We start from the raw sequence: 14,801 nt of genomic DNA, 5'->3' as shown, positions 1-14,801 counted from the left end.
AGCATTTATTAATCTTAATTAATGAATACGTTTCTTACCATTAACATTAAGATGAATAAATACTGTAACAAATATTTTGCTCAATGTTAGTAAATGCATGAACTAACCTTAAAATATAAAAACTAAAGTGGCATAGCTTTATGCCATTCCTGGGCCCAAATATGGTCTGTTTAAAAACTAAGTTATTTTCCTCATTCATTAGACATAACTGCAAAGTCAAGCCAAAAACATCTTGCATTTATTATTATTATTATTATTATTATTATTATTATTATTATTATTATTATTATTATTATTATTATTATTATTATTATTATTTTAATCAAATGTTAAAATAATTATGTATTTGCTGTGTAGCCCAGCCTGTAAACAGACTAGTAAACTCAGTTTCTAAGGCTAAGAAAATTAAGACTGTTTAAGAATGATAAGATGTCCTAAATCAAATGAATACTGCTGTGAGTGATGGCCATACTAGATGTGCTTTGCAATCAAGGAGGTTTTGACAGTAAACAAAGGGACAGAACTCACAGATGTTATTGTACTTGGAACCAAATTTAATCTGGGTCTTATAGTACTTTTTTTTTAATCTAGTGAACAATACAGTCAGTATGGATGTCTATCACTTTGCTTCCAGTGTTTGCTTAGGAATGACTTGCAATGCAGACACTTAATCCTTAGGTCATGCATAATATCCATGATTGCATAAAATGTTTACAGCCTGTACAGTCATAGAAACAGGGTATTAGGGTCTAAATCACTGTTTATCACTATCCCTTTTAACCCTTCTATATCTCATATCTTTATGACCTTGCTTAACTGCTTATATCACTAACACTATACTACTGTTACACAATGTTCCCATGATTTGACCCAAAGTCTAGATTCTGGATCCATTGCGTTTGTTGAAAACAATCATCATACATTACCCTGTTAAGTTAAATGACACGTGTTTTATTTGGAAACTAAGCTTTGCTGATTTGAAAATGGCAGTAATGGCCTTTTAGGCAGTACTTGCATTTTGTTGAAAAATACTTCAGAAAATCAATAGATTTACAAAATTCATAAGTGTAATGCACAGCATCTTATTGCTATATTTATTGAAATTATAGTATATCTAGAATTTTCTTTAATACAGGCAAATCCCAATTTTTTTATTTGATTTGATTGTGATCCCACCTCTGTTTTAATAGTGGATGGAACTGATTTAGATTCAGGCCAGACCTCTTTTTTTTATGCCAAACACTGTTAGTTTTCCCTAGAGAGGTCTCAGTTCTCCGAGAACATACTGTATGGAACGTCTGGTCAGAGCGCTGGCGTGAGGCCAGACACGCTTCCCACACCCACAGTTCAGAGGAAGGAGCAGGATGTCCACATGTCACCCACAAGCACACGTACACACACACACACACACACACAAAAGAATATCAAGTGTTTGATTCCAAAGAGCATGTTGATCTAGTATGTGCTTCCATCTTAAGCCTTTGTTTGTTTCTTCTCACAAAACTGTTGGACACCTCTAGTGTTCCAACAGATTTACTGGAAGATTTCAGCTCTTCCCGCGCTCTCATTCTTTCATCTCTTTACCACAATCCTCTTCTTCAGCCACCCATGACTCTTTGAGTTGGAACACTTTTTTCTTATCATTGAAGCTGTTGGCCGGGCAGATGTTAGCTCACTCAAAAGGGAGACAAAGGAAGGTCTTTCATTCTCGGGAGTTGAACCACAGCTGAATGTTGTGACAGCTGCTATGGCATCTTAAACAGGAGCCAGAGTGCTGGCTCACATTTAGGCCCTGCTGTTTTTCCCCAGTGGTCCTCGGTGCTTGCTTTCTTACGCTGAGGGTCTTCTCCTCCTAAGAGAACTATAGTTGTCTGTTGTATATGCCATTATATATTATTAACTGATACCATGACTTCACTCTAAATTGTCATATATTTATCTCTTGGACAGTCAGCATATTTAACATCATCGCTTCAAAAATTCAAAAGTTTCTGAATTGTTTACTGTAGAACATAAACAGTTTTTAACAGTTTGCCACATACTGTATGTTTGTGAAATTAATACTTTTATTAAGCATGGATGCATACAACTGATTAAAAATTATATTAAAGACATTTTTTATGTTGCAAAAGACAGTAGAAAATGTTGAAAGTTGAAAATGAAAATGACTGTCGAAAATTCAGCTTTGCCATTACAGGAAAATTGTAATTTTACGATATGCTAAAAAAGAAAAAAAGTTATTGTAATCGGATATATTATTTCACAAGATGATTGTACTTACTGTATTTTTTAACACTAGTGTATATAAATGTAGGTAGTGAAACAAAAAAAAAACGTTTTAAGAACCAAAAGCAACATTTAAATGCATTTTTATGTTCAGAATTTATGTTCAGAAAACCCTTTGAAATTGGATGCAGTTATTCATTCAAGTTAAACTGATTTTATGGCTCACTTTAGTTGTGACGTATGAGTGGAAACATCGAGGTATTGTACAGCACTTTATGTTTAAGACATGGATTAATGAGAGCCTGGTTTTCATTGGGAGAGGAAGTGATCTAGCCAGTTCCTTTCCAATAGAGAGATGGTTCCTCAAGGTTTAGGAACCTGCTGCTTCTGAGGCCCAGACCACAGCCTGGAATGTGCTTACAGAGAAGGAAAGCAAAGGCAGTCAGGGAGAGGAGGGAGGGAAAGACTTGGAGGGAGAGCAGCATGTACAAAGTGGAGACTGATATGCAGAACAATATCCAGGGAAAGAACAGAGAAATACAATAAAATTGGATGTTTTTGATTTGTGGAAGAACTGGGATACTTATAAAAAATAAATAAAAAAACATGTAATAGTGTTATGTACATGATATGTAAATATAATGAATTACACTAATAATAATACAAGGTAAAATTTTGAAAAATAACATGAAATAGATTGACATGTCCTTTGGTAAGAGATGCTATACACATTCTAAAACAATTTTTAAATTGTCCTTTTTTTAGATGTATGCTTTCACTACTTCATTGATATAGAAATTGCATGTATTAGTGCTTTTGTAACATGAACACTGAAAAGTGTTCCCAAATGTTCATGGCAACAGCATCAGTAAAAGTAAATAGCAACCAAAACATCATGAAAGTAAATGTAAGATAGTTGAGGCAAACACAAACAGCAGGTAAAGTTAGACAGGTGGAAGCAATGACCGTGGCATTTTTGTGCTAACCTGGTGTTAAACTTCGGCTCAGTGCCATGTGTTGTCTATCAGATGAGGAATGTATGGCCTATTTTTCATTGCCAAGTCTTTCATAATGTTTGCCTGCTTCTGCTGGCAGGTCTTCCACTGAATCGCCCCAGAGATGTGTCAGTCATGCATGGCCTGACTCTGCTTGTCTTTGCACTTCTGGTGTCATCAGAGCCATATTAACATCAAAGCAGCAGCAGAACAGATGTTAATGCCGTGTGCATTAGTTCTGCTGGTGAAATGCTCTGGGACGGCACAGGACGCTGTGTTCTCGAACAGCAAGTCGTGTCCCTAAAGGAAGCCTCATTTTGGATTGAACTGATTCTCATCACCCTCATTCACTCTAATGAAAGCCAATTATAATATCATTTGCTGTTTTTGTCATGCATGCATGCATTTCAGCAATGACGCTTGGAGGATTATTTAAATTCTCTTGAACTTGCAGGGTGTTTGCTTGTCTTAATTTGATTAGATGCCGGCATGCACAAACAAGGCTGCAGGTGCATGCATGATTGTTTTCCATCATAAGGGATGCAGCCCAGGGAAGCGCCAGGTTGTGGAGGTTAAGCTGATGAATATTCTTTTTCCCTAGATGTGGGTTCTGCACATCTGCTGGTGCATCTAATATGCTTCAAACATGTGCTAGAACAAATAGAGCAAATGTGTTGTGTAATTTCAGCCTCTAATTGTCCAATAGTGGCCATCAAAGAAAGATGTTGATATTTGCATATTCCATTTGTTTCAATCAATTTACTAAGTTGCACGAATTGTAAATCAAATAAGCGCTGAATGCATTTTCTGAAAATAAAAAGAGAATACAGGTCTTCTGCCATTGTTTGGAGCCCTCGAAGTGCCGGGCTGAGCTCACGTCCATGTTTATATTGTGAATAGAGAGCATGATGGATGAGTCAGCCTGTTCTCCATTCTGGAGCTGTACTTGTTTGTTCCCTCATTAAATGTATGAATTAAAAAACAGGGTTCTCACGAGGTCGAGGAGGTGAGCAGATGCAAATAAGGCCTGCTGAAAGAAACAATGCCACAGACGGCCTCTTCCTCGCTAATTATCAGCTACAGCTTTGCCTGGTTGTGTACTTTGGCCAACTTAGAAATCACAAATGCATTGCTGGTGAAGGAGAGGTTTTAGTAGAGCCAAAAGGTAATTTATGAGAACTATAAAGGATCATTAGGGAATGGGTGGCAATAAAGATTTGTCATGAAAACACAAAACTGCATTTCAAAATCTCTTTCATTTGTTTTAAACTGATTGAGATATTTGTGATTTTTGGTTTCACTTTATTTTTAGAACCAATTCTCACTTTAAACAAACCATTAACTTTGACTTTTGCCTCAATAGACTGCTAATTTGCTGCTAATTAATAGTAAGTAATGTTGTTAAGTTTATGTATTTGGTAGGTTTAGGGATATTGAATATTGTCCTGCAGAATATGTGCTTTATAAGTACTAATAAACAGCCAATATGTAAAAAATATATGCATGCTAATAAGCAACTAGTTAAGAGTGAGAATTGGTCCATGTTTGGCAAAGGTCACCAACCATATTTAATGTTGGTTACATAATTTCTACTGGTAGTTGCTGTATTGTGTCATTGCTTATTTGCATAAATGGGTTTAGGCATAAATGAGTACTTTATCTGTTGAGTATTCAAATCCACAAAACATGAACATTCGAAACTCTTGTGCTTGTGTTCATAATGTCATGACTTTGGGTAAATGATTACTTTATGTTGATGCTAGAATGTCAGGTTTTGAACTAGCATGTTTGCAACACATAGTTTTCTTCCCTCCCTCTAAATGAATGTTTCAGCAATTAAACTCACAATCATTTTTAAAGTAAAACACTCAGTCTGGTTAAAGTCCTTGTGCCAGTATGCTTGAGTCAGTCTTGGCACTGAGAGGCATTGTTTGCCCACATGAAGAGCACTCGTGGGCCAAGTACTTTGTACCCATGGCTGCCCTCATTTACCCCAGAACAGTCTCTGGACTGTGACCTGCTTAATGAGACAACTCATTTTATTCTCCTTCCTTTGTTGTTTTGCTTTGTTTGTTTTCGCTGGGAGCCATCTTGGAATCCTGCCTCAGGTCAATTAACGTGCCCACATGGCTCTTATGCCAGAGCGAGCGCAGTTCAAAGAGCTCTAGCTGCTTGTGAAAAGCTTGTCTGAACTATGGAAAAACTGATGCATGCCTGGCCAGCCCGCTCTGTAACTGAAAACAGCACCCATGGCTGCTGGCATCGGTGCATGCAGCACAGATAAAACAGCACAGTCAGCATCCATGCATCTGAAAAATGATGAGCAAAGCTCTTGTGATTTTTCTAGAAATATATTAACTTCAAATGATGCCATCTTGCATTTTAGGAAACATGTATTTGTTTACCAAATGAGCTTATTTGATCTTGCAAACCCAAAATGAGGTTTCTTTCTGTTTGTTCTTCAGAGGTGCCCATGATGTTGTATCTGTTTGCTCTGGTGACTCTGGTCTGTCTTTGGGCTGGACTGCACATGGCCTACAGATATCTGTGGATGCTGATCCTGCTTGTTATCTTCAACATCTTTCTGGTAAGAACATACACACAAAATCTTTTATTTTACAAAAAAATGCAGCGTTGGAAAACGCATGCAGCTTTTTTCAAAAATTTTAACAATACCTTTTCGAATGGTAGTTAAGTTTGAATGGAAATGCCGTTATTGTTGATGCTTTTTACAAAACAGAGCAAGTTGTGACTCTTAAATCATCAATGTGTGCAACCTAATCTTATCTCTAAAGTGTTTTGTCATTGAACTCAGTGTGAAAGTGATGAAGTCGTGACCCGTGGTCAGTTCTGACCCTCAGAATCACATTCAGTTAGACTTAATTGTTCACATCTTAAAAGCATTAGATTAATCCTAATCCTGAAGATAGATCAATACAGGTAATCTTCACATTTGAAGGCCCAGTGGGCTCTTCACGTTTAGTTTAAGACCTGCAAAAAGCTGTCTTATCTCTGAATACAAATGCATTACTCTCACAACCACCTCACTATCTTATATACTTTCTGCACTGTATAGATAAAATAGACAGATACAGTAGTCCACTGATTTCTAGTTCTCCACCTCTTGCATGACATGATCTTAAGATACTGGCCAGGCTCATTTACTTGTGGGTGGACTATTCCGAGTCATTGTATGATGATGATGAGAGTCTGTTTATCTGTTGACTAGATGAGTGAAGTCCACCATGGTCGATAAAGCTGGATAGAGTTATCACTTGATAAACCTCAAAGGATGTTTCTCTTTAACATCAGGGTTGTGTCGTAAGGGGGAAAAGAAGGTTTGAACTCCAAATTTTATAAGTTAAAATGTAACATAACTGTGAAGATGAAGTCACATAAGCAACATTTTGCAGCCAAACACATGCTGTGTAATGCAGCGATGTTTAAAACAACGCACACAAAGGAGCCACTTTCTCTTGGTCATAGTTTTTATCTTTATTTGAAAAAAGAAAACTGCATCAATGAGAAGTGCAATGGATATAGTTAATTGATATAGTAAAACGTAGAAAGCTAAATATGGTTTGCAACATCAAATTTTTACATGCCGTGTTAGCTTTCTGAGAAACAAGTAACATTTTAACAGAAAAGATAGACTTCCTCCAGTATTTTTTCTTCTTCAACATTTCCTCACTGGTACAGTTAGTGTAAACAACAACCAAACATACAGTTGAGCATATTTGTTCTACTTGTTCTACATTACAGACTGACTGACAGCGGTCAGAGAAGCTGTTAATGTTCCTGACAAAGCCAAAACATGACTGGGCTGGACATGATGCCCTTCACCTAGAAAGAGCATAAATAGCACAAAATTGTGTTTTGACTCCCTTTGAGTCAAACTCTAAACGCCCACATAAAAATGTCAGCAGTGCCTACAACAAAAACATGACCTCCTTCTGTGGAAAATCTTCACAAACATGTGGGAGGGCCATGCAGACATCCGTGGATGTGTTGATATTTGGCTGACAGAACTTTTTCAGTTCTCAGAGGAATTCTTCAGCAATCATTTATAGGATGTGTTTGTAATGTTTTAGTTTTAACTTTTCCCTGCACATTCCCTGTTATTTCCTGCAGTCTGTTTTTAATAATCAAGCCCTGAGCATCTGTTTTCATGGGTGCTGTTTTTTCCGTGATGCTAATTTTCCATGCAAGTCCTCTTATTTTCTCAGATGTATCATTTAAACGCTGTTAGTTCCTGTCTGATTGGGAAGCCTGTAAACAGCTTCATGTTAACCTCTGCTGATTTCAGGATGTGACGATCTATAATAAAGAAGGTGAAAAGGGTATCAAGGCATATGCAGTAAGAAACCCTGCCATGTGTTAATAAAAAAAGGAATGGAGATGTTGTTGATCCCCAGCAGTGCACTGAGTCAGATTAATGATTACATCAGATCAGATTAATCATTTAATCACTGCATGTATTCATTCTTCAGTAGTCAGCAGCATTGCTATTATTTATATTGCTAAACTACCATTCAGAAGTTTGCAGGTTCCATGAAAAAAGAAAAAAAGGTATCACAACAATATTAAGCAGCATAACTGTTGTCTACATTGATAATAATGTTACTTGAGCAGCAAATCTGAATATTAAAATGATTCCTGAAGAATCATGTGAAAATTCATGCAACGCTGGAACCAGAGGTATAAATTACATTGTAAAATATATACATTTTTTTTAAATACATCATAATAGAAAATTAGAGGTGAGCATTACAGTCTTCTTTTAGATACATAATTTTTTTTATTGACTACAAACTCTTGGTAGTATGCTTGTCTTTCTGTTTCAAATGTGTGACTCGATATATAGCCAACGAGGTAGTTTTCCAACTTCTATTAGTACTTTCCATCTGTTTTAAAGAAAATACGAGAAGGGAAAAAAAGAGAGAATCGGCACTTTCTTATTATCTTATAGAAAATCCTGGAAAATAACAAAAAAATTACGATTCACTCAATAATATCACACCCTCATGTTGTTTTAAACCTTTATGACTTTTATTTTTATTTTGAGTCCAAATCTTAACGAATTCTTAAGAATTCTGTTATTTTCATCCACTATCTGTAAATAATGACTTAAATGTCAGTGTGTTCCTCACACAAGACTTAGAATATGACATACTGCTCATATAGATGACTTTTATTATACTTCTGCATTATTTTGATGGTTCTGGTATGTAAAGCTTGAATGAATGCAGATGCCGTTGAGTACCTTTAGATGGACACACCATTTTTAACAATATGCATTGTGTTAACTCATTTCCCTTATATCGTAGGTAAAAACCAGACCTGTCTGTTCTGACCTGAGAACAGTTATATGACTAGCAGAAGTAATTGAGCATGCCGCTCTGGCCTCTGGACATTTGCATGTCTTTCAGGTAGCAGTGATAAAGCCTCCCAGCGAAGCACAGGCTGCCCACTTATAGTCTCTAAATGAGGCCTGAAATCGATACTCTATTTTTGTGAGTGGTATGTGTGTGCGTGCTTATATCCAGTTTACTTTACCTGTCAATGATGCTGAGCCATAGTGGTTTCAGTGAGGGCTGGATAATGCTTATTTTTCAGTTCAGCTTCAAATAAATTTTAAGTTCAAAGGAAGCAAGTCCAGTCCCTAATACGTGTGTGTGTGTGTGTGTGTGTGTGTGTGTGTGTGTGTGTGTGTGTTATTCTCTTCTCTCTTCACGTTTTCCACATTATATAAATCATTAATAGAATGCATCAACTCATATCACATTATTCACTGTCTCTATTCCTCAGAAACTTTCTGTATTTTTCTCTGTATTTCCAAAAGCTCAGCACTTTCCCCCTATTATTTTTAGTTTCACCTGCAGTCTGTCACCCACATGTCCCATTTGTTATGACATTTCTGGTGTTCATGAGATATTTGGCACAAGTGTGTGTACAGCGATGTTTGGTTTGGTGCTCCTACCCAATAAAAAACTGGTTGGCCAGACCCTCATTGACAATGATGTCAGAGGGAGGGAAATTATGTCTGATGCAAAATCTGGAATTTAAGACCAAATAATTAATTGGTTATGTTTGTTCTTTTTGTGTTTTTTTTTTTTATTTCTTTTTTTATTTTACTTTTAAACAAGCTATATTTGTAGATATATAAATATATATATGTATGTATTTGTATAAATATATTTGTGTATTGTCGATATTTATTATGTATATATAAATACACACAGTATGGATTTTGAAAATATTTACGTTTATACATTTAGATATTCATATTCTTATATTTTATAATAAATAAAACATATTTTATTCATATATAATTTTCTTTTCTTAAATATATACATGTGTTTGTATTTATATACACATAATAAATATACGCAGTATACACAAATATAAAATACTTTATTTTGGATGTGATTAATCGTGATTAATCGTTTGACAGCACTAATATAAATGCCATATATAGATATAGGGCTAGAAGGTGTGCTAAATTGCAAATATATATTTGTACCTTTGATTATATTCATAATATCACATCACTTACTACTTACTCCTTAAGTAACAAATCTATTGATTAGGATCTCATGGAGATCCTGCACCACTTCCCTCCTTAGAATAGAGGAAATAACTTTATTCATCTGATGCGGCAGTGCGTTGAGCTCATCTAACTTGTGATTTCATCTTTTTCAGGGTCTGTACATCTTTTCCGTCTACTTTATCATGCATAATCAGCTCTTCTGGCCAGCTAAGGCAACCTACACCGTGGAAATGAATGGACACGGCAGCCCAGACTCCATATACCAGAGCACTGGTGCTGCTACCGTGGGTGGAGGAGAAATCAGCAAGTCCACACAGAACCTCATCAGTGCCATGGAAGAGGTGCGTCTGTTACTGCAGGTTTTGATAAACATTCTAATGAATAGTTGTTGCACTTGCTTTATTTGGCAGTGACATCTGACAGCATTTCATACCACACATGTACTTGTGAGATTACATTGGTAGCCTTAAGATTTATGTATGTTTGCATAACCACATATTTATCATCCTCAAGCTGAGGTAGAGGACTCACAGACCTGTGTTTGTTCACCGAGTCAGCTCACGCACACACAGACTGTAAGAGAGTGTTATGTAATAAAGAGGCCTGGTGTAGAAGCTCGCATTCCTCTGAGCCCTCAATGTAAACTATTCACAGATCCGGGAATGAGGGTGTAGGGAGGTTAGGAGGACTGTAAAGAGAGCACAGGCTGCCTGGGAAGGATGGGCAGTGATCAAGAAAGGCTTTTAGAGGAGATGTTTAAAAAGAAAATATCTCTGTTTCCTTCAGTCTGCAACTTTAATGCTGAGCTGTTTTTGAGACTCTACAATTTATTAGTGAGTCTATATAAATACACACACACACAGCATATATTTTGAAAATATGTATATATTTATGTTAATATAATTAATATAATTTATTTAATATATAAATGCAACATATTTTTCTTAAATATATGCATGCCCCACTTTATCTGAAAAATAAATAAATAAATAAATAATACAGTTCAAATAAAAAATTGTGCCTAATTGTGATTAAAGGTCTATAATTAACATTATATTAAGTATCAATTCTCCAATGCATTTCAATTTTTAAAACAATTCTGAGTCAATTATGTTACTTTTCCTAATGATTGGTACTTATAATTAAATAAATAAAATGCTAGTAAATTCATTAATTACTAAGAAAAACAAATGAAAGAGTCCTTTTTGAATGTGATCGGGTTTGCCAAAGAATCATGAAATGTCTAAAGATTCCCAACAGAAATATTTCAATATTCATTTGGGTTGCAGTATTATAATAAAACTTCAAGGATGAGGATAAAAAGCTTTTAGCAGTGCTTCACTCCACTTTTACAGTTCACCCTACTTTTTGCACTTTTTTTTTTTCTTTGTGCCGCCAGTGTTAAAAGTTTTCAGTCTGTAGGTGCTGATGATGAGACTTATGTTAAGTTTAAGCTCCAAAAAAGTAGATAAATATCTAGATAAAGCTTATACAAAAGGAGAAAAATCCAAAATGGCTTGTAAAATGTTTGCTTAAGCCAATTTATAAGAGAACAAATCAATAAGATTGTGGTAGGACTGTAATTTTAGGGACATTGACCTCTAAGTGCAGACTTGAGAGAACTGAATTAATCCTGTTTTGTTCATGAAAGCACTGGCTCCTAGCTTAAAGCAGCTCTTAGTGTCACATGTGTCCTCGGGACAACAGGCAGTTGGATTGGGAGGAGGTGACTGGTGGAGGGAGGAGAGGAAACAGCGCTCTGGAGGGGTGGCCGTCTCCTCAGGCTCTTCAAACAGACATGACTAGGTGCCTGGCGGTGCTCAGTTCACTCAGTGTACATTCTGTTCTGATTAAAGGACTGTCCATGGGCTATTGTACCAAAATGAGGTGCCTGGGACATGGGGGACAGGAGTGGCCTCTCCCTCCGTCCTCCTGGGAAAAAGCACCCAGCCAAAGGAAAGGAAGCCATTGCTATTAGGAAGCACATTAAGGGGAGGGAAAGTCAGATGTACTGTTTCACAATGTTGTGTTTAATGGGGCTATTTGTTCTTTACTTTGATGATTGAAATGAGTGAAAAAATAGATTTATGTCACAGGATGGAGTCAGAAGGTCATTGTGATCATCTCTTCATGCCAAAAGTGAGCAGTTTCTACAGTATTTAGTTTTGTGTGTGAGAACGTTAGAAATGAGTTAACTGGTAAACAGTTTGTTATACCAATTATATTACGATTCTTCATCATCAGTTTGCTGTATTAAACTGATCCGAGTGTGCATTTTAGATGCTTTACTGTAACGTTAGATGTTGCTGAGGTGTTAATGTGAGAATTATCATTCATCGATTAGGAATAATTATTGTTTAGTATATCAGGTTTTTGTGACAAGTTTAGAAAAATGATTTATTTTTTATTTTTATAAAACTTAAAAATGATATATATACTTAAAACGTAAAAATGATATATATATATATATATATATATATATATATATATATATATAATAATTGGAATTAATATATATATATATATATATATATATATATATATATATATATATATATATATATATATATATTAATTCCAATTATTAACTGAATGCCACCTTATTGGTACAATAAAGCCCTCCCTACACCTACCCGGTACTTTATTTTCAACTTCTTGATTATTTCCTTAATTTATATTGAAAAGAAAAGCCTTTAAGATGTGATACTATATTTCAAAATGGAGAAAAAAAAAAGTTTGGCAAAATGCGGGTTCGAATCCGTGTTGATCACTTCAAAAATAATTATTATACAGTTTCCTCGCCTATGAATCTCCAGCTATACCAGAATTAATAACGAAACATCTGAATGCTTGTGATTGCTGACTTATCCTGGTAAAACTCTACAGATAGTCCTCGTAACCTCTGAATGACCCCTGCACCAGACACACCGGTGAATGGCTGATTTGTGTGGCTCCATTAAGCTTTAAACTGTGTGCACAAACTACCTCAACAGCAAAAGGCATTTTAATGTGGTGAAGCTTTGAAAAAAAAAAAAAAATTCTGACATTCAAAGATCTTTTTTTCTATATTTTTCAGATCTCTGCAGATTGGGAGAGAGCTTCACTGAGGCCCAGCAGTCAGCCCAGCAGTGTTTTCAAACAGAGTCCTCAGGACGAGACCTACATCACAGAAGGAGGCTTCATCAACACTAATCTGGTGCAGGACGAGGAGTCACAGGAGTTTGATGACCTCATATTTGCCTTAAAAACTGGTAAGCCCCTTTATTCCAAAAATAGACCTAAATCCCTACAGATCTTTAGCAATTATAATAATACCTATTCAGTTTTTTTTTGCGGAGTACTAGTTATGTGTTTTTTGATTTGGGAACAATGTTTTACCTACAAACAGGTTCTGGCCTTAATGTGAGTGACAGCGAGTCAGTCCACGGCAGTCATGATGGAGGTAGTGTGGCTAACTCTCAAATCGTAGAGCTGCGGCGGATTCCTATCGCAGACACACATCTCTAACCTCACTATTTTTTTGTACTGAAAATTGTAAAATAAAAACAATAGTTGTTTTTGTTTTTCACTGTTTATGCCTTTGCACTAAATCTTGTTAGTTTTTAAGATGTCTTTTTATACGTGATTTTTTTATATATATATATACATACATACAGTGCCATAAAATGGTTTTTGCTCCCTTACAATTTTTTTTTTTTTTGGTTGTTGTTGCATTTGTCACACTTAAAAGATTAAAATAAAATATTACACAAAGATAACCTGAGTAAATATAAAATGCAGTTTTGAAATAATTATTTATTGTGGCCATAAAAATGTCCAAACCTACCTGGGCCCTACGTGAAAAAGTAATTGTCTTGCTCTTGCTGCATAACCCAAGTGCGCTTGAGCTTGAGGTCACAAACTGATGGCCAGTCATTCTTCTTCAGGGTTTTATGATAGAGTGCAGAATTCAAGTCATCCAGGTCCTGAAGATGCAAAGCAGCTACCTCCCCCATGTTTGACTGTTAGTATGATGTTCTTTTTATGAGGCCTGCAGTTCTTTAGATGTTGTTCTGGGTTCTTTTTTGACCTCCTGGATGAGTCGTCGTTGCACTCTTGGAGTAATCTTGGTAGGCCGGCCACTCCTAGGAAGGTTCACCTTTGTTTTGGCCGTGGACGTGGTTCACTGGAGTCCCAGAGCCTTAGAAATGGCATTATAACCCTTTCAAGACTGATACATGTCAACTATTTTGTTTCTCATCTGTTCTTGTACTTCTTTAGATCTTGGCATGATGTGTTGCTCTTTAAGCATGCTTCACTTTGTCAGAAGTGATTTCTTGATTCACAGGTCTGGCAGTAATCAGAGCTGGGTGTGACCAGTGAAATTCACCTCAGCTTTCTAAAATAATGAGTTTAATCAGTTATTTCATGATTTAACAGGAGGGGGCAATTCATTTTTCAAGTAGGTCAATGTACGTATGGACAGTATTTTTTCCCTTAAATGAAATCATCACTTAAAAACAGCATTTTGTATTTACTTGCATTATCTTAGTGTGATATTAAAATTAGTTTGACGGTCTGTGTCTGTATGACAAATATGCAAAAAATTTAAATCAGGAAGGGGACAAAAACCTTTTCATGGCACTTTATGTGAATATAATTATCACTAAATTAATTTGTGAAGGTTTTAATATTGTTTTGAATGGAAATGTCATGTAGACTGAGTGGCAGTCTGATCAGTGAGCCCCATAATTCTGCTGCTTGGTTTGTGTAACACCAATAATAAATATTCATTATGTATTTTTCTTTGACTGGATCTTTATCCCACATATGTACTTCATAATGAACAATGAAAATATCTTCTGGCATTAAAATAATAGTGCATTTTCAGAACTGATTACAGTATTTAAACCGAAAAGAAAACAACAACCAAAAAACAGGGTCTGTGTGTGTGTGTGTGTGTGTGTTTGTGTGGGTGTGTGTGTGTGTGTGTGTGTGTGTGTGTGTGTGTGTGTGTGTGTGTGTGTGTGTGTGTGTGTGTGTGTGCACGT

General features: G+C 35.9%; 1 protein-coding gene across 1 annotated transcript in view; it reads left to right on the top strand.

The window, feature by feature from the left end:
- adgrv1 (adhesion G protein-coupled receptor V1) overlaps positions 1–14,550 on the top strand; it is a 135,036-nt gene extending 120,486 nt beyond the window's left edge. The window contains exons 87-90 of the mRNA XM_052557355.1: positions 5,687–5,808; positions 9,924–10,112; positions 12,848–13,022; positions 13,160–14,550. Of these exons, the coding sequence (XP_052413315.1) occupies positions 5,687–5,808; positions 9,924–10,112; positions 12,848–13,022; positions 13,160–13,278 (605 nt within the window). The 3' untranslated portion in view covers positions 13,279–14,550. The remainder of the gene's footprint in view (positions 1–5,686; positions 5,809–9,923; positions 10,113–12,847; positions 13,023–13,159) is intronic.
- Positions 14,551–14,801: the final 251 nt, after the last annotated feature.

Source organism: Carassius gibelio, chromosome B5, assembly GCF_023724105.1.
Source record: "Carassius gibelio isolate Cgi1373 ecotype wild population from Czech Republic chromosome B5, carGib1.2-hapl.c, whole genome shotgun sequence".
NCBI classification, from domain to species: Eukaryota; Metazoa; Chordata; class Actinopteri; order Cypriniformes; family Cyprinidae; genus Carassius; species Carassius gibelio.
Note: the sequence above shows the minus strand (reverse complement) of the source record. Positions and strands in the feature narration are given on the sequence as shown.